Here is a 19662-nt window from a genome sequence, read left to right on the forward strand (position 1 = left end):
GTAGGCTCGTGGGGGGGGGACTGCAACATTCCACATCGAATGCCACTCTTCTCTTTTTCCACCTCGTGACCTTTCCATAGCGACGGCACCGTGGTGTCGCTAAGAGGCTTAATTTTATTACCATACTAATTACTATAAGCACTTAACTACACCATCTCTCTACCTAAACCTCCATCATAAGCTCAAAAAAGACGCCCCCTACATGACTACCTTTCTGTGATTTCTTAATACTCTCCTCCCCCCCCCCCCCCCAAAGCCCTCATCTCATGCCCCCCAACCAACGACGGTGTCCCTCACTACTCCTCACTAGAGTCACTACTTCAAGACTACTTCCAACTAACTATCCTGGCGTTTTCCTGGCTTTTTGCTTGAAGTTTTTGCCGCCTCTTTTTGCCTCCCGCGCCGGTGCTGCTGGCCGTTGGGGCTCCGGAGTCCAGACTTCTCGTGTCTTGCCGCCTTGACTGGCTTGATGTTGCATCTTGGTTTCCACCTTTGCACTCTTTTTGCCCGCCCATCATCACCCCATCAATTACCGATGCCGAGTAGTGTCCTAGCCTAGTGTAGTGTCCCGTCATATTCTCCTTCTTCCATCTTCGCCTTGCGTGTCAAATTGCCCTTCCCGTCGGTAGCCTTGTATCTATCTATATGTCGTTCTATATAGCCGTGCTGGACCCGCCCAATTGCGCCGGTCAAGGCAAAACTAACATATTTCTTATTTTTTCTTTATTTTTTATTTTATTTTTCTACATTTTTACATTTTTGGTTATTATTTATATATCTTGGTTTCCCCGAGGTTAGATAACTAGATTAGCTAACAAAATTAATTCCCTCTCTCCTTCAGAGTTTAACTTTTTATCGTTGCTCCAACTCGGAAAATATATATACACATATTATTACAATATCCTTTATATGTATTCGCTAGTATAGGATCCTAACCCTGAGGATCACCCCGGAAAACCATTGAGGAACCCCTCTGTTTAACTACTCCCCTCTTCTCCTCCCCCCCTTTTCCTGTCTGTCCGCCGGGATGGATGATCTTGCAAAGGACCTTGAAAAGGCTGAGCTCCGCGCAGCTGCCAGTGCCGGCCAACATATCCCCCTTCCCGAATCCCAGGACCCTCCCCGACGTTCAAGATCTCGCTCAAGATCTCGCTCAAGATCTCGCTCCAGCTTTGCTTCTATCTCCTCCGCTGCCTCCTCCTCTTCCGCTGGTTCTGGCAGTTCGTGCTCAGACAGCTCCTCCAGCAGACATTCTCTCCATGGCATAGCCAGCGTCCAGACACAGCGTGACCTCGAACGGCATCCCACTGCCCTCAGCCGTATAGCTACCCAGCGAAGTCAGCATTCCGCCACTGTCGGCGCGGGCCTCCGCTCCCGCCCGCCCAGGAAGCCATTGCCGCCGTTTGGTGCGGGGAAGCCTTACCCGCCCTTGCTACCTGAGCGGGAGGAGTATGTCGTCGAGTTCGATGGACCGGACGACCCTTTACACCCTCAAAACTGGCTAATGAGGAAGAAGTATGTTCCGCCTCTCTATCTCTACCCTCTCATTCCTTTGGTGTCCTTTATTATTTATATAGATATATATACAATGTCAATATACATCGGCTAACCATTCCCCCCCCCCCCCTTTTCCATTAAACCTTTCCCACCTCGCACAGAGTCTTTACAGGCATAATCCTAGGCTGGACCACCATCATCTCCTCCTTCACCAGCAGTCTCTTCTCCACCGCAACCGCAGACGTCTCCCGCATCTACGGCATATCTACCCAAGTCGCCATCCTAGGCCTCTCCCTCTACGTCCTCGGCTTCGCCACCGGACCGCTAGTCTGGGCCCCGCTCTCCGAGCTCAAGGGCCGCCGCCTCCCGCTCCTCATCGCCACTTTCGGCTTCACCATCTTCCAATTCGCCGGCGGCGCCGCCAAGGATCTCCAGACAATCATGCTGTGCCGATTCTTCGGCGGCTTCTTCGGCGCCTGCCCCCTCGCCGTCGTCGCAGCCGTCTTCTCAGACATGTTTGACAGCCGCCTACGCGGCCTCGCCATCACCGTCTTCTCCATGACCGTCTTCACGGGACCCCTGCTTGCCCCCTTCGTAGGCGGCTTCATCGTCACCAGCCACCTCGGCTGGCGCTGGACCCAGTACCTCCCCGGCATCTTCGGCGCCAGCGCCTTTATCCTCGACAGCGTCTTCTTCGAAGAAACCTACCCGCCCGTTGTGCTCGTGGACAAAGCCGCCGAGCTGCGCCGGCGCACGCGCAACTGGGGCATCCACGCCAAACAGGAAGAGATCGAAATCGACCTGCGCGAGCTGCTCGAGAAGAACTTCAGCCGCCCGCTGAAGATCCTCGTCACCGAGCCCATCGTGCTTCTCCTCAGCATCTACCTCGCCTTCATCTACGGCATCCTCTACCTCTTCATGACCGCGTACCCGATCGTCTTCCAGAACATCCACGGCTTCAGTCCCGGCGTCGGCGGCCTGCCGTACTTCGGCATGATCATAGGCCAGCTCATCGGCGGCCTCACGATCATCCTGTCCCAGCCGTGGTATACGCGGAAACTAGCCGCGAATGGCGACGTGCCCGTGCCGGAATGGCGCCTGCCGCCCGCCATTGCTGGTGGCTTCTCGTTCGCCGGAGGACTGTTTTGGTTCGGGTGGTCTGGCTTCACGGCTGATATCCACTGGATCGTACCGACGTTATCGGGCTTGTTGACCGGGTTCGGTCTGTTGGTGATCTTCCTACAGGCATTGAACTATATCATTGATGCGTACTTACTTTTGTACGTTTTTTATACCCCCATTTTTAATCGTTTTTTATCCCTCTCCCCCAATTTTCAGCGAATAGTCTGTGCCGTCTGCAACTGGATAAGAAATGACTAACCCTAAATCTCCGTACTATATAGTGCTGCCTCCGCCATCGCCGCAAACACTCTCCTCCGCTCCATCGCCGGAGCCGCATTCCCCCTATTCGCAGAACGCCTGGTAAGCATCCATCTACTCAATCCCACACTTAACATGTATATATACACACACACACACACACACACATATATATATATATATATAAAATACCTCACCACTAACATCCTAACCAACAGTTCGCCGCCCTCGGCGTAAACTGGACCGGCACCCTCCTAGGCTGCATCGCCCTCGCACTTGCCCCCATCCCCGTCATATTCTACATCTACGGCGCGCGGATCCGCGCACACAGCAAGTTTTCCACAAAACACTTCCTGGAGGATGAATGAATGAGATAAATGAATGGAATCAGAATCGAATGGGCGAATGGGCGAATGGGCGAATGAATAAAATAATCGGTATGCCGTCAAAAGAAAGAAGGAAAAAAAAAAAAAAAACCAAAAGCAAAAAACAAAAAGCAAAAAGAAAAAGCGAGGATTCGAGCCTTGGAATTGTTCAATTGGGCTTGTGAATCGATTTTACCAACGCCCTAGGAAAAGGACAACGGGAACGAAACGAAAAAAAAAAAAAAAAAAAAAAAAAAAAAAAAAAAAAAAAGCAAACATTCCCCATTTTCGCTAATGACGCATAACTAACCATCTACAACTACGGGAGATGAATGGATGTACAGAAAATGATCTCTATCTGTTTCTGTTTCTGTTTCTTTTCTTTTTCTTGGTTTTTCTCAGCGCCATTTTTGTTTGGAGATGATACCCCTTTTATATATATATATATATATATATATACATGTATAATATTGTTGTAATACTTTTTAATATGTCAGCTTTGTTTTTTTTATTCTTTTCCACTTTTTCTTTTCGAACAATGTATCTAAGCCGATTTATCCAGATGCGAAAAGACTTTTTGAATTATTAGGTTGAGGATATACATAGCACTGATAGCATTATCAATACCAAGGGAGCTAACGAATACTTATCCATTAGCCTGCAAAGTGGTACATTACATATATCTTATAACTCTATAACCCTACCTAATAAGCCACGAAATCTACGAGCAGCCCTCCTCCCTCCTCCCGCTCTCCCTCCTCCTCCTCTTAAAACCCTCAACACTCTCCTTAACCCCCCACCCATCCACAAGCAACCCCCTAACATCCTCCAACCCCAACCCGCTCATCTCCGGATAGATCATCCAAATGAACCCCCACCCCACCGCACAGATAGCCGCATACATCACAAACGTCCACTGGGCCGATATCCAATCCATCATGGGCAGGAACGTGAGCCCGACGACAAAGTTAGCCCCCCAGTTCGTCCCCGTGGCAAGCGCGGAGCCGAGCGAGCGCACGCCTAGCGGGAACAGCTCGGATTGCTGCCAGGGGATCGTGCCGATGCCGGAGGCGTAGGCCGCGGTGTAGATCGTGAGGGACGTGAGGATTAACAGGGGAGCCAGCGGGGCGAGCGCTGCGCCTGGTTCTCCGCGTTGTTCCTGTGGCGGTGTGCCATCGCGGGCTGCGGCGGGGTCGAAGATGGAGAAGGCGAGGCCACAGAGGAGGAGGGCTGTGGTCATGATGGGGATGGAGGAGAGGAGGATGCGGCGGCGGCCGATGCGGTCGATGAGCGAGAAGGCGAGGAGGGTGAAGAGGAAGTTTGTCACGGCGACGGAGAGGGAGGTTAGCGTTGGCGAGGAGAAGGCCAGGAGCGAGAAGATGGTGGCGCTGAAATACATGAGGGAGTTGAAGCCGCAGAGTTGTTGGAGGGACTGGAGCATGCAGGCGATTGTCAGGGCGCGGCGGTTGCCGCCGATTTGAAAAAGGGCGGCCCAGCTACGGGGCAGGCGGAGCCAGTGGCTGTCGGACACTTCTTGGTTTAAGGATTTGAGAAGATCATCCGTGGCATTCTCCTCCGCGACGAGTTCGCGCTCGATGTCCCGGACAAGTTGGTCTGGGATCCGAGGGTTGGAGGAGCCGTAGATTCTGTGCACGACTCGACGGGCTTCGCGTTGTTTGTCGGCACGGACAAGCCAGCGCGGGGTTTCCGGGAGGAAGAGAAGGATAGATAGCTGGATTATAGCCGGGAGGGCTCCGAGGCCGACCATCCACCTCCAGCCCGCGTGGGTGGTTGATAAGAGCCAGCCGGTAGTGTATGCGACGACTTGACCGCCGGTCACAAAGAGGCTTAGGATGGTTACCAATCTGCCGCGGATATCAGGTGGTGAAAGTTCTGATATGTACCTGTTGCGCATGGTTCCGTTAGCTTCTGCCTATATGAATGAGGTCATTTAAACGTACAGAGGAGTAATCAGACTAGCCGCTCCAACCCCCAATCCAATAAGGCTCCGGCCCACTATCATACTCCAGACACTGGGGGATGAGGCCTGCCATAGCGCCCCAACGATAAACAAAACATCCGCGATGAGTATGATGGGTTTGCGGCCAAGTTTATCCCCCAGAACACCCGCGAATGGGCTCACTATCAACGCAAATAGGCTAGTGCACGATGTGATTAGACTCTTGTCAAGCGTGGTGAGCGAGCGACCTGAAAGGTCAGTTCCGATCGAAACCAGGGTGGATGAGATAACACCAGTGCTGTTCCATGATATCGAGAGTAACGGATAGTTAGCAATAACGCTTCCCCTTGGGCGTAGAATTTGGAAAACGAGTGGACCTATATTTTCCACCTAGTCCCTTTCCTCCAACAAGGAATATCGCTATAGCTGGATAAAAAGGACAGTAAAAGGAAGCTCTTACTCATATCCGAAAAGCAAACCGCTAATCCCCGCTGAACATGTTAGTGCCCAGATAAACCAGCCTCCAGACCCTGCGGATGCAGTCGCTGGCGCCTGTCCCAGAGACCGTCTTCCACTGTCATTATTATTACTTGCGTCCTCATTTCCGAACTGGTCAGAGTATCTAGGCGGCGGAGAGCGAGGAGTTGCATCCCGGTGGTCTAGCAGCGGAGCTTCAGGGTTATTAGCAGCAGACGAATTCATGTCTTGTAGTTCCAAATCCTCGTGTGCTGACGCCGCAGTAGTGTCTACTATCGCGTGGGGGGAGTGAGCAGATGGCATATGGCGAGCGTCATGGTGTAACTTGGTGTTGTTGTGGTTGAGAAGAAGCCGTGTCTAGATCTAACTAATAATAGATAGATATTAAATCAAGATGGGGTTTCGGTTGGCGGAAGACGTCATGTGCAGGTGGGTATTCGTGATACATCAATACCGTACTGTTCCGCCCATATTGTTGAGCATTGCTGGGTAATAATAATACGTATCTGAATCTACAGAGTACTGCGATGAGAGTTATTTCATTCAGACTAATATCTAAGAACTACTGTATCTATTCATACCAAAGTCCCTTGCCTCATCTATACGCAATAACGAGTAATCAAGTCGTCTAATGCGCAGCAACCACCCCTGCCGCATTGGCCTGTTCTGTAATCCTCTTCTTATACGCCTTGACATCGCCAGGGAACTTCTCCACCGTCCCATGATCACAAACCCATAGGCTTGTGCACACATTCTGCAACATCGTCACGTCATGAGAGACCATCAGCACGCCGCCCTGGAAATTCCTCAACGCATCAGATAGCGCATCCATTGCCTCGATGTCAAGATGATTGGACGGTTCGTCGAGAACCAGGATGTGCGGGTTCGTGAGCGAGAGACATGCGAATGCAACGCGGGACTTTTGGCCCCCGGATAGAAGTTCGAGCTTTTGAAGGCCGGTCATGCCGGTGATGCCAAAACTAGATTTTTCCAAAAGAAAGACAAATAATTAGCTTTACCGTTTGAAAGCAGGCGTGCATATAGATTAAACAAAAAGGAAAAGGGGGTTTCGGTTTCTTACGCTCCAAGATGTCGCCGGTACTCTTCATCAGTTCGACCAGGATAATTCTTTGCCATAAACCCAACGGCACTGGTATTCATATCCAGTGCATCCACATGGTGCTGCGCGAAGAACCCTATCCGGAGCCTAGGATGCTGGGATATGACTCCTGACGTGGGTTGCAACTGGCCAATGAGCAATTTCAACACAGTGGTTTTACCAGCGCCGTTAGGCCCAACAATACCAATCCGTGAATCTAGCTGCACATCCAAGTCGACGTTCGTCAAAAGTGGCCTGTCCTTCGTATAGCCGAAGCAGACCTCTGACATCTGAACGATAGGCGGAGATAGCTTCTCGACATCGGGGAATTTGAAGTGGACGACGTATTCGTTCTCAGGCGGTTCCAGAACGGGCATGCGCTCGAGTTTCTTGATTCTCGATTGCGCTTCCGAGGACTTGGCGGCGTTGTAGCGGAATTTATCAATGAAAGCTGTGGAATGTTAGTAAATCTACACATTTACTTAATTTAGGTAATATTGTGTAGGCACCTTGTAGATGAGCTCTTTGAGCCATTTGGTTTTCATATTCGCGTTTGGCAGTCTTTCTTCGCTCTTCCTTGGTAGCGTAAAATGATTCTACAGAGTAATTAGCATATATTTTTCTGAATATCTCGCTTGTCGAAGTTCCTGGGTAGAGAAAGCATACCGAAATTAGCACCTCTGTAGTAGTCCAATCGTTCCGCGTGTTGGTGGATAATGTCAGTTGCGACCTCGTTGAGGAATGATCGATCGTGAGAAACAACCAAGACTGTGCTTGGATAAGTCTGGAGGTAGTTTGACAAGAACGTAATGGAGGGGACGTCCAACATGTTAGACGGTTCTGTAGTCCGGGGATCGAATTAGCATGTGCCGTGCATAGGTAATCAGTATGGGAATTTGGACAAGAACCCGGGTAGAAGAAAAGACGGACCGTCGAGCAATAAAAGATCAGGCTCGCAGAATAGAGCACGGGCTAAAGCGAGACGCATACGCCATCCTCCAGAAAAGGTCTTTGTGGCAAACTGCTGCCGCTCTGGGGAAAAGCCCAACCCGGCAAGGATACTTGCGGCACGAGGCTCTGCCTTATCCGACTCCATTTCTGCTAGCTTGCTGTGGATATCACTGAGCGTGACGTCGAGCGCCTCCCGCTCCTGGTCGAGACGCATAGCATCTTTCGAAGTGTCTGCCATGGATGAACGCTCCTGCTCAATGGACGCAAGCTCGGCTGAGGTTCTCTGCACGAAAGGTTAGTTCAGTAATTTGCAAAACCATCTTCAGAGAGTATCCGTAGAGCAGGACAAACATCTTGTTCCTTCAGAAGGTGTTTCCGCCAAACATCAGCATCCAGGACAGCTTGCAATGCCGGAGTATCGTCACCAGCAATCTAAAAGCGCACAGTCAGTCAAACCCAAGATATCACACTTTGAAAGAACCCAAATACCTCTTGTTCAACATGAAGAATAGAAATATGCGTGGGAATAGGCACTTCTCGCCGACTCAGCGCACGAAGCAGAGTACTCTTTCCGATACCGTTCTGGCCCACCAAACCATAGCGCCTCCCATATGCCAACGTCAACGACGCATCTGTCAGAATCCGCTTGCCAGAGATAGCAACATCGAAGCCGTCGACCTTGACATCCTTGCTCTTCGACGCATCGGCGCCCAACTGCAAGGGGTTAACGGCCATGTAGAACTCTTCATAGGACTGTGTAGACTCCGGCTCTTTGAGCAAGCGTGACGCCTCATACTCGACCGTCTTCATCTCTTTCCTCTCCTGCTTCGCGCGGATCTTGGCCTCTGCCTTTTCTAGCTTCTTCTTGTCGACGCGGGATTCCACTTTTCGCGTATTGGCAGATTCCAGGTCAACAGAGCCCCCAGCCAGGCCTAGGGTCGATGACATATTGCGCTGCGAGCCCACATGGATGGTCTGGTCTAGCTTTTTGGCCGCAAATGGCACATGGGCTTTGGCATCGACGCCATTTGCGGCGCTGAGAGTTGAGATGAATTTCTTGATCAGATTCTGAATTTCTTCTTCATTTTTGGGACTGAAGTCCCCAGAAGCTGATATGAGTAGCGCTGAGATGGTCTCTGCAGCTTCTGACAAGGGCGAGGGTCCATTTGGATCAGAATCCTCAACGTAAGCTTTGGATGCATGTGTTAAATAGCCCTGGTGTGGAGATTAGCGGAACCATACGAGAAGAGTTTGGGCTAGGCTTTTGCATATATTCAAACACGCAGAAATGCATATCCCAACAATAGAGATACGATACCTAGCGTAGCAATAGCTAAAGGGGTTCTTACCACTGAGTATTCCGATATCACATGATCGATGCCAGGTATCCGTTTCTGGATTTCCGCCTCCATGGCTGTTAAGCGTTACAATGGGGCAAGATAAATGAGGCAAAGGATACTTATAACGAGCACTCGTGATATGAGATCTAGCCCTGGCACTAGATTAACTACGCATCAGGTAGAACAGGGGGATATTTTGGTGATGCGGGGAATTGTTGGAGAGATGCTGCTGTCGCGAGAGATTCCCCGTCACAATGTTAGAGTTTTCCGCTAACATCTTTTTGTTAAGTGTGGCCAACACTAGTTAACTAGTTAATTCACTATTTACTGATTAATCGCAGAGCAAGCAGCAAGCAATGGAGAGTCCAGCATCTACGCCTCTACGAGCACATCTACTACACATTACCAGCGCCAGCTTTGAAGGTTTTCATTTTCAGTTTGAATAGTAGTTATTATTCTGAAGTGTAACTACACATCTGATGAGGATAAACTTCAAAACAGGATAGTATTCTCCAATGAAAAACATGTGCTTCCTTTTTTATATTCTAGCACAAACTTCCCTAAATATGCTGGTGAATTCCTCAATATACAATATATTAACAAATTCTCAGCAGATGATCAGACCTTTTTACTCTCAGTGAATTGTTTTTATAACTTCTCCTCAAGCATCAAACTCAAGTCTGACATTGTTAGATAGGTGGACACCGGCCAGCTATCAATTCTCACCAATACCTACCAGGTCTTCTTGATGATACATAACCAAGGTCAATGGATAAGGAACCAGGGACAATGAACCAAAATCTCAAACCAAAAGACAAAAATAATATAAACTAGTCGTTGTTGATCAGTCCCGTACCAGCAACCTGTTTTCATCCAATTTTAACGCCCGTAAATACCTCAAAAAAGACTTTGATTCAGATCGATAGTTAGTAGAACCAAAAAATTGCTGCGACAAAAGTGGAAAAAAATCAATCACAAATCAATAAACTGAACTTCATTGAACATACTGCGTACTCTCAAGATAAACCAATCTTACCAGTTAAACCTGGACACAAGAGGGGAAGTTAGCAGGGAAATATGTACGAACTCATATATAGCTACTAAAACTACCTACCAGTATTGATAGCTAGCTAGTTAACTAGCCACCCGGATTATTTATTTAATATTATTAGGAAGCTACAATGAGTACCTAGGTATCAACCGAGTTGACGGGATGAAAGGGGCAGTTATTTTAGTGCGAAGGGGGGATCTGTTACACATTCCATCATTCCAAGCTCATTACTACCCATCCTTTCACCTCATCATGAAGTACATGTACATGTACATGAACATCATATTGAATAGGTATTGTATGTATTTCCTCCCTTTGTTTCTAAGTGCTTAAATATCTAGTAACATATAGTTAACTAAGAGAGGCAAACGAGTTCCTGGTTTTGGCAGCTGAGCAGCAGGCATGACATGCTTATGTCCCGCATGCCCTAAGCAACTGTGTAACTATGTAATAGTAGCTGCAATAATAAAGAGCATGTGCATTGCATGAGCAAGGCGAGATTGTTTGCTCTGTCTGTCTGTGATCTAATATTATCATCCATGTGTTGTTAACTACGTCTATCAGAATACGGGGCGGGCAGTAAAGCCGGGGGACGGAGGATTTGTTGTTCTCTACGCGCCTCCCATACATCCCCGCCCCCATTCCCGCATGCGCACAACCAACCTTTGGCCTGTTTTAGAATGTTCTCTTTTGTTACTTCATTTCAAAGGGGATGAATGGTTAGAATTCGATGCAGTAAGTTTTTTTTCCTGGCGCGGCATTGATTATTCCAAAGTGGTTGCCTGTTTGTCACAGGTGACAGAGTGTTCCGGTGAGGCGGGATGGGAGGTTTTTTTTTTTTTTTCTTCCCCTTTTTGAGGGTGTAACTTAGGCGGAGTTTTGAGGTGGGTGTTACATTCTCAGATGCTGTCTCACGGTCAGGGGCTTCGTGTTGGTCGCAGGCGTACGCTGTAGCATAGCATTAAATTAACATTTTGATAGCGAGGCACAGCGTGATGTGCACGCTGTGCTCTGTAACTTAGGCAGAGTGTGTACGCTACTAAGAATGTATGAATAATGAAGGAGGTATACACACTTTTAACTACGGAGTACTTAACTAACTACTGTTTATGCTTTGCCAACTGAACTGATGCTGTGCTAGTCTCAGAGCGGACGCAAAATACGATCTGGAGGTTATTCGTCGGGAGCAGTTTTCCCGCCGACATTAGCAGTCGGATGGCCATGCTTCAAAGCTCAAAACACCCTTTGCTGGGCCGCCCCCCCCCCCTCCCCCTGGCAGCATGTATCGCACGCCAAACAAGCGGAGACATATTGTCCTCCTGCTACCGATATATATCACGAGCGCAGGCGGAATGCAGACAAGAGTGAGGGCCCGGTGCAACTAACCAATATGTATGATGATGAGTTCAAAGATATTGTATCTACTTGCATGTCCACTCTATTATTCCTTTTCATTTTCCCTCCTGAGTCCTAACAAACAAACAAATCACTCATGGTTCGTTCAGCGCTGACCCCGTTCGTTTCATTATTATTCGTCTCTTTCTGCCTTTTTGTAGCACCAATTATTGCCATGACATGACAGGGTTCCTTGCTTCGCGACTGGCTGGCTGGCCCAAAGGCCGGAAACGAGATAGATCCATGCAAAAATAGGGCGGCTCAGCATCTTCAGAAAAACAAATGCCCCTCAAAATGCCTTTTCCACCCTCGCTCAAACTTTAAAGAATCAGATCGACTTTTCGGTCGAATCATGGTCTGCGAGTAATAATGTATGTTTATGGAGTACGGGGTCCATTCCATTCAAGTTTTCGGGTACGTTTCCTCCGCCCGGGGGGGGGGGGGGGGGGGTAACTTAAAGAGTTTCAGCATCCCTTTTTTCAAAGTGAGGGCGCCTGGAAGCTCCAATAGAGAGCCCGCGTTTGAACCTATGGGCGGTTTTCTTCGGCGCTTCCAGGAAAAAAAAAAAAAACAAAGACAAAGCGAAAATCCTTGAGCGAAAATCCTTGAAAACCCTTCCAGGTTATCTTGCCCTGGCTGGCGCCGGTCATTTGCTAGTGGTTAGGTTTCCCTGGCCGGTGGTCAAACTGCGTCCCGAAAAATGTCGAATCCTTGATATTGTATTTTAATTTAACTATTCCGGATCGGCAATGAGAGTAGTTGATTCGTAGAAATAGTCGGCGACCTCCTTCCAAGGTTGTTTTTGTTTCCATGGATTCTGGATTCTTGCTCGTGTAGATTTGCCTCTCTCTCTCTTCCCTCCCTCAAGCTTCAGCTGGATCGACCTTCGCTCCCCTTCTCCACGATACATCCCTGGAAAATGAATTCCGAGGATGGATATTCAAGGCAGGAAATAATAATAATACTCTGTAATGGTCATTACCTGGAAAATGATGCGATGATCTGGTAGTGGTCGAGGTCTGGAACCTAAAAATAATATAATATAAATAAAAATAAAAATAAAAATAAAAATAATATAAAAATAATATAATATAAACAATTGAAAAAAGTTAGTGGAAATGTAACCTGACATTCTCCATTCTCAGATAACTAAAATTCAAGAAAGGAGAAGAAAATTTTTTTTAGTTCGAAGCGGTTGTTGAGCTGACCTTGCTTCACGGACGGGCCTCTAACGACGACGACGTCCAGCTGGTAAGTTTTCCGGCCTGTAGACATGTCTTAAATTTTATCCTGTTTCGTGCCGCCAGGAACCTGGAAAGCAGCTGCGGGGAGAAGGGGGGTTTCGAGTTGATTTCACCTTGATTTCACCTTGATTTTTACCTTGATTTTATTTTTAGTTTATTTTATTTTTTATTATTTTTTATTTTTTTTTAACTGAATAACGGTCTGCGCTTTTTACTTTGATTAGAGTATTCCCGGGGTTTCAATATTTAGCTTTCTTTGTAGATGTCAAAAGGAAACTCCACCGCTCAATTGATAGTTGAACGGTTGAATATGTATATATATGTATATATATATATGTGTGAGTAATTTTGTAGATACAAGCCCTGTCTGTATGCTGCTTATATATATTGAGCCCCTCACCTAACCGTGTTCTCTAGATGGTTCGCCCGGAAAAGTATTCTTGCGATAGTTATTCCTCCCAAGGTTATTCCTGGTTGAAACGTGATGATCACAGACAGTCGGTAACTATGAAGCTATATATTTAATGGGCTAGCTGGTGTGTGCATATATCAACCGAAAAAAAGGCGACGATGAAAAGGGGAAAAAGGAAGGATAACGCCTGTTGAGGTAACTTAACTTTATATATAATAAAGAAAATAAATAGCTTGATGGGATGGACGAGATGGTTAGATACTGATTTTCCCGCCCACCCAGCCTCCCAGTAACTAAGTAGCACTTGCTCTGTATTGTAACTATTACTGATGATAGTAGAAGCAAAAAAAAAAAAAAAAAAAAAAAAAAAAAAAAAAAAAAGATGATCATAGGTTTACTCCAAATCTTGTATGGGGTTGATGTACAGTACAGTAGTACTCTGCGGAGTAACTTACTCCGTAGATACATACATAGTTTAGTTACCTTGCAGTTATAGTTAAAGCTCCAACCTTATGGCTAGTTAACTATATAGTTACCTTGTCTGACAGCAAAAAGCAGCCTTCCCACTCGGGGCTGTAGTTACTATCCTGAGCCAAGGACACGGTAGTGGAGATAGTCAATAGTCAATAGTCAATAATAATAATAATAATAATAATAATAATAATAATAATAATAATAATAACAATTATAGTAACTACTCCGTACTCCGTATGTCTGCAGCGGGATTAATCTGGCGTGTTGTTTATTATTATTAATTTATGTGTTTATTGTTTTTGCATCAAGGAGCAGTTCCCACGCCCCTAGCCCAGGACGAGTTTAGCGGGAGCTGTTGATATCCAGCCTCAGCTCAGCTGCTGTCGTCCGTCTCCCTTCTCCCTCCACCAAACTCTCTCCACTCTCTTCCTCCGGCTCGTCGCCACTCCCTTTCCACCGTTGTTATTTTTCTGGATCTTCCTCTCCTCTCCTCTCCTCTCCTCTCCTCTCTACTCTCTCCTCTACCACCTTTCGTGCCTCGCTGCCTTTTTGCCGTTCTCTTGCCCATTGACCTCATTTAGCTCTCCGTATCTGTCGCTATCACTATCACCGCTCGCCCGCCCGGCCCCAACAAACTTCCGGGTAGCCAATCACCAAATCACTCCACTCTCTCTATATTTTACTTGCCGCTTGCTCCTACCGCGTCTCCTCCAGCTACATTACCTTACCCCCGCTCAATGTGATATTATGTGATGGATCTGTGTTCTCCCAGACCGACGACGACGACGAGGCTGCCAGCTGGGCGTCTTCTCCGTGCTTGACCGCGTGCGCCCACCCGTGTAATCAGGGGAAGAAATGGAACATGTGTCAACGGTGAGTTACTGTTTTCCCCCCTTGGTGTGTCCCTCCCTAATCGCGCGCTTTTGCTATTTTTGACCCTTGACTGCCTGCCCTACTATATATATCATCCATTGCTGTTGTTTGTGGTTGACCGCGTTGTTGTTTTTGGGTGGTGCTGCTGAGTGGTGGAACCTTGACCGCCCCCCCCCCCGCTCCCTTTCCTTTTCCCTCTCCCCTCTCCCCCCTCCCTCCCTCTCCTTCTCCCTCTCCCCTCTTCCCCCCCCCCCCCCCCGTCCCTTGATGTTTGTCCCTTGATGTTTCAATGTATCTCTTCCCCACCGACTGCTGGACAACCTGCTGCATACACCCCAATTACACGCAATATGTAGCATCAATATGCACCAAATATATACATATACACGCGTATATTAAAACTTCTTTCTGATAACGGTTGCCGCGCCCTATAGCTCTGTGCAATTGGCACAGTTGGAATCGCCGCCACGGGATTCGCCCTGGGCAGGAACGAGGCGAGCCAACCACAACCCCAACCGCGGCCCCCTTCCAAGCGACGACGTTCTATATTTCGACACAGCTATTCCTCCCCGTTAGCCCGTGTACTGGATGTGTCGTCGTCCCCGATCGACACAGTGCCTACTCGTACATCTCCCAGCACCCGAAGGCCAGCCACTTCCCATGTTCTGCTTTCCAAGCAAGTCGACGATTTCTCAGCGGGCAGACTAGATACAGCGCATCCCGCGAATGAGAAACCACTAGAAGCTCCAAAGACTCGTCCTCGTCGTCGAACTTATGTGGCTCCCCCACCTTTGTCTCTTGGACATGGTGATCACTCTACAGATGATCCTCTAATATCTTCGCCTACCGGAAGACCATCTTCATCTTGGTTACAGCGTCTCTCAATAATATCCTCTTCTCAAAACGACAGTCAGCTGTCAGGTTCGCAGCCAGGCTCACCATCTCTCAATGGGTCCACCAGTCCCTTCTTCTCTTCTCCTTTCCGTGCGGATCATCCACCCCCCAATAAATTGGTAAAACGACCGAGGTCGCAGCGGGGCCTAAAAAATTCCCAATCACAGGCGACGCAATCGGGATCTGTCGCAGCGCCCGCTCCACTGCTACGACGGCCAGCAACTAGTCACCAGAGACTCGCAAATATGAGGCAACGGTCGTCAACTGACAGTCGCGTGCAATTGGGGCCTCCCTATTCTCCTCTTCATTCTCCCAATCAAACACCCGCAGAAACATTCGACCGAGCAGATGGAACCTGGAGACCATACTTCCGGTCAGAATATCCTTCTTTCCCGGAGATTAGACGACGTTCATCCGCGAGACATAGAGATAGAGCTCGCTCCCCTCGTCGACTCGTACCCGAGCCTGGTGTCGCACCTACATTACTTCTTGCAACTTGCATACCGCGTGATACCCCCAATCATACTTATAGATCTGAGGATAATATACCGTGGATGTCTAAAGTTCAACGTCCACAGACTAGAGCTTCTATTAATTTCGATGACACCACCCTTGTTGATCCCTTTACTCAGCCTATACCAATAAGTGAGCGGAAGCCGCGACAGTCCTTGTCTGTTAGTGAAATAAAGACCGGAACTTCACCAGGTTCGTGGAAACTCTCAACCACGAAAAGTCTGGGTCGGCATCGTGGGTTTTCGTTTTCCAAGGAACGCACCATAGAAGCTAGTTCTCCCTTAGACGAGCTAGCCGTCAAACTTGATGGGCTTAATGTAAACTCATCGAAGCTTCGGAAAAGAAAACCAGTCACGAACACAGATCCGTTCAGGCGTCGATCATCTTCTTCACAAACAGAGTTTACTCCTCACCAACTTGACACGATAAACTCAGAAAACAACTCCCCCAAATCTCGCCTCCGCCGACGCCCTCAGTTTTCAGAACTTCGTGCTGAGCTCTCCCCTGAACCGATCTGCTGTGACCTAACTTTAGACTCCAGATCCAGGTCATCGTCTGGGGAACAGTCATCTAATCCTTCTGGAAACACATTTTCTTTCTTCTCCAGTCGCCCCAAAAGCCAAAGACTTTCTGCGGCTACATCTGATCCAGCTTCTACCTTGGTTGGCTCGGACAATGACACACGAATATTCAGCTCTGGGGAAGAAGATGAGACTGATTTCCAGAGCGATACAGTTTTTGACTCGTTTCCTACGCATGTTGGGATGGGCAACCCTGCAGGTCACCGCGGTCCACGTATCGAAACGATATTTGACCAGCCATCACCATCGGAACTTGCCAACGAGAAAATCAAGGTTCTTGAAAACCTAACTTCTGACGCAGTTTCGACACAATTAAGCGCACTCCATCGTGATGATGATGATGATGATGATGACCTTAATAATCCCGAAAATCCCACATTATCTAGTACTGAACCCCCAATCTTACTTCCCACCAAAGAGTCTATACAGAAACCCGATTTTTCAGTGCTGGCTTCTGCCAAAAGTGCCGATGATTGCCCAATTGAATGGACTAGTCTAGATGATATAGAACCTATGGACGACGGGGACCAACAATTGCCATCCCATCCTGGATCGGACTCTAACCCTTCGCCTCTCCAAGGTTTAATGGTGCTTCGGCCAAGGATAGATCGACCTCATTCATCGATTACGCTTAACGAAATATCTGGTAGAGAAGCGCGACTTTCGCTTTTCGACTGGTCAGAGCAACAACGCAGCGATAAAGACGTACAGAGCTCAGAGTCTCGCCCCAAAACGGTTCATGGCAAACAAGCTCCTGACACACGCGGGGGTCGCACTGTGACGCGCCGTGGTGCCAGTGCTGTGCACCTTAGAAGCCAAAGTGTACCAATTTCCCGTGAGCCATCCCTCTCAAAGAAACCTCACCAATCCAGCCCGAAATTCGGTACGTGGGGCTTGGGGAATAAAGGTGTGAGCGAGGACTGGGATGGAGACTTTGAGTTCGAGGATTCCGATAAACCAGATGGGTCGAAAGGCAATGATATACAGTTAAACCAAATGCCATCCAACCAAGGCATGAGGGTACCTAAGGCCATCATGGAGCGTCAAGCTAGTGTTCATGGCCAGTTTGGGCATGTTCAAGAATTAACATTATTAGTGGAGGAACTCAAACGTCTTCACGCCCGCGCTGGTGCGCTAAATATTCTCGATGGCCCGTCTGCCGAGTTGTGGAGGGAAGCTAAGGGCATTATTAGTCTGGCTACTCTAGAGGATGACGAGGAAGAAGAGGGAAACTATATCCCCCAGCACCAACTGCCATCACCTGCTTTTAGTGTCGAAGACTTAGATGACGATTTCTTTTCTAATGGACCAACGAATGACCAATCTGGCCGCACGAGTAATGATACTCACCGATCACCGCTCTCTGAGAAGATAAACCCGAATCCCAGTGTAAACCCGCCTACTCGACCGAGAACAGACTCTTCATTGAAAGCCAAATTCGTTCTCGACACGATACACCAGCAGCGCGGTCTCCAAGATCCCGGGTACCTTGGATCCAGCACAGACCCGCCTCAAAAGCTACCGTTTGACACGCAGTCACTGCGGGACCTTGTTATTCGAGCGGGGGTTGTTACGCGGTCTCTCAAGGAAATTGTCCGCAAGGCTGAGGGGGTGTGCGTAGGTTCCGAAGCTGAAACCAATTGTCACCCTCAAGACCCTCCATTTAGCCAAATGTTTACGCGGCCGCTCAGCGGTGCTGAGTCTAGTTGTTGTCTTCCAGATTTGGCCCGATCAAACCACACAAATGGATATCGGAGTATTGCCGCCGCTGCTGGCACAACGCCGAATGAAAATGATGGCTGTGAACGTATGACAATGATGACCGTTGTATGAACCCCCTAAAAGAATTCACGTCACGTCACGTTTTGTTTGTTTGAATGAATACGAAAGAAGTCAACGTTTTGGGAACTCCCCAAATCCCTTACTATGCACTGAATGAATAATTTTTTGAGCCTTGTTTACTTTTACTTTTTTTTTTTTTTTAAGTTTTCTTTCTGACAAGCTTGTGTTTGGTCACTCATTAATTTCCTATTTAATAATATCTTTTGTTTCTTGGTCTTTCTCGTTTAGGGATTCCTACTTTCTCGCTCCTGGTTGGATTTCTTTCTGTACGGGTACACTGGGTTTTCATTTTCCGTTTCTTTTCCTTCTCACGGATTTGTCATGGGGATACACACTTTGCAAGTTATGTTTTTGGCGTTCCCCCCCGAGCCCCCCCTGGTGCTTCCTGCTTTTGTTTCGTTTTCTTGTCTCCTTTTTCTCTTTCCCTCCTCGTCCCTTCTATTCGTCATGTTAGTTGATTTTCTTCTCTTGATTATTTCTCTCTCGTCTTGTCCTAAAGCCTAACTGAAACATAGCTTTCTTCATGTCAGACCACGGCCCATAAGAGCAAGGAAATTGCAGAAGAAACACCGAAGAAAGATGATGACAATTAAAACGCGGGAAAAAAGCCTTTTTCTTTTTTAATCTTTTGATGTATGACGCACGGTAATATGAGTACGGAGGAACTTTCCTTCCGTTATCTTCGTTTTCTCTTTTTTCGGTTTCTTTTATCCGATCGACTACCCTTATGAAGGAGGTCCCGATTGAAATGGGGTAGACAGGTATATTTTGTAGGGTTTAGATGTTCCCTTTCTTCACATCACACAGCTTATTTCTTCCACCCTCAAACCCAACTACATAGTAGAGTTCCTACTTAGTAGGTTTACTACTGTTGGTGCTACTTCGAAGATTTTCTTTTTCTTTCGTTTTCTTTCCTTTCCCCTGCGAGTGTGCGATAAAACATCTATTGAGTTTTGGCTGGGTTTTTTTTTTTTTTTTTTTTTTTTTTTTTTTTTTTTTTTTTTCCCCTCCCTCCCCCCATTTTGGCCCATTCATTTAGGGTTAGGGGAGGTTATTGTAATACACGGGGCGGGTTTTACTACTTTTGTTTTTTTTTCTATATATATAACTTTGTTCGTTTTAATCCAGAAAGAGAGAAAGAAAGAGTCAAATGAAATGATTCGAGCGGTTTTCTTGTTTAATATCTATCAATATCTATCTATCCTCTGATGCCTCTTCTTGTTTTTCTCCCCTTGTCTGAGAAATGGAATTTTTTTTACTCGGTAGCATAGCAATAGCATAACATAGCATCGCATAGCATAGCATCGCATCGCA

At 47.6% G+C, this 19662-nt stretch overlaps 5 protein-coding genes across 5 annotated transcripts; 3 read left to right on the forward strand and 2 right to left on the reverse strand.

Moving 5' to 3' along the window:
* Positions 1-230: 230 nt before the first annotated feature.
* BDCG_00328 (MFS transporter, DHA1 family, multidrug resistance protein) lies at positions 231-3245 on the forward strand (the record flags this gene model as incomplete). Its single annotated transcript, XM_045415845.1, has 4 exons — positions 231-1515; positions 1659-2777; positions 2901-2979; positions 3096-3245. Exons 1-4 carry the CDS (start codon positions 1028-1030, stop codon positions 3243-3245), a joined length of 1836 nt encoding a protein of 611 aa, XP_045271700.1. The 5' UTR covers positions 231-1027.
* Positions 3246-3514: 269 nt separating this feature from the next.
* Positions 3515-6047, reverse strand: BDCG_00329 (MFS myo-inositol transporter). The gene is made up of 3 exons (XM_045415846.1): positions 5663-6047; positions 5204-5500; positions 3515-5146 (listed from the first exon to the last, which is right to left on the reverse strand). Exons 1-3 carry the CDS (start codon positions 5980-5982, stop codon positions 3964-3966), a joined length of 1800 nt encoding a protein of 599 aa, XP_045271701.1. The 5' UTR covers positions 5983-6047; the 3' UTR covers positions 3515-3963.
* A 105-nt stretch (positions 6048-6152) lies between these two features.
* BDCG_00330 (ATP-binding cassette, subfamily F, member 3) lies at positions 6153-9353 on the reverse strand. The gene is made up of 8 exons (XM_045415847.1): positions 9079-9353; positions 8219-8944; positions 8081-8161; positions 7709-8012; positions 7445-7618; positions 7288-7374; positions 6761-7229; positions 6153-6659 (listed from the first exon to the last, which is right to left on the reverse strand). The coding sequence occupies exons 1-8, from the start codon at positions 9139-9141 to the stop codon at positions 6308-6310; spliced, it is 2256 nt and encodes a 751-aa protein (XP_045271702.1). The 5' UTR covers positions 9142-9353; the 3' UTR covers positions 6153-6307.
* Positions 9354-11296: 1943 nt separating this feature from the next.
* Positions 11297-11943, forward strand: BDCG_16098 (uncharacterized protein). Its single transcript, XM_045425363.1, has 2 exons — positions 11297-11512; positions 11677-11943. The coding sequence occupies exon 1, from the start codon at positions 11336-11338 to the stop codon at positions 11486-11488; it is 153 nt and encodes a 50-aa protein (XP_045279109.1). The 5' UTR covers positions 11297-11335; the 3' UTR covers positions 11489-11512; positions 11677-11943.
* Positions 11944-13890: 1947 nt separating this feature from the next.
* On the forward strand, positions 13891-19334 carry BDCG_00331 (uncharacterized protein). Its single transcript, XM_045415848.1, has 2 exons — positions 13891-14518; positions 14953-19334. Exons 1-2 carry the CDS (start codon positions 14501-14503, stop codon positions 18337-18339), a joined length of 3405 nt encoding a protein of 1134 aa, XP_045271703.1. The 5' UTR covers positions 13891-14500; the 3' UTR covers positions 18340-19334.
* The last annotated feature ends 328 nt before the right edge of the window (positions 19335-19662 follow it).

The sequence above is a fragment of the Blastomyces dermatitidis genome (genome assembly GCF_000003525.1).
Source record: "Blastomyces dermatitidis ER-3 genomic scaffold supercont1.1, whole genome shotgun sequence".
Lineage (NCBI taxonomy): Eukaryota > Fungi > Ascomycota > Eurotiomycetes > Onygenales > Ajellomycetaceae > Blastomyces > Blastomyces dermatitidis.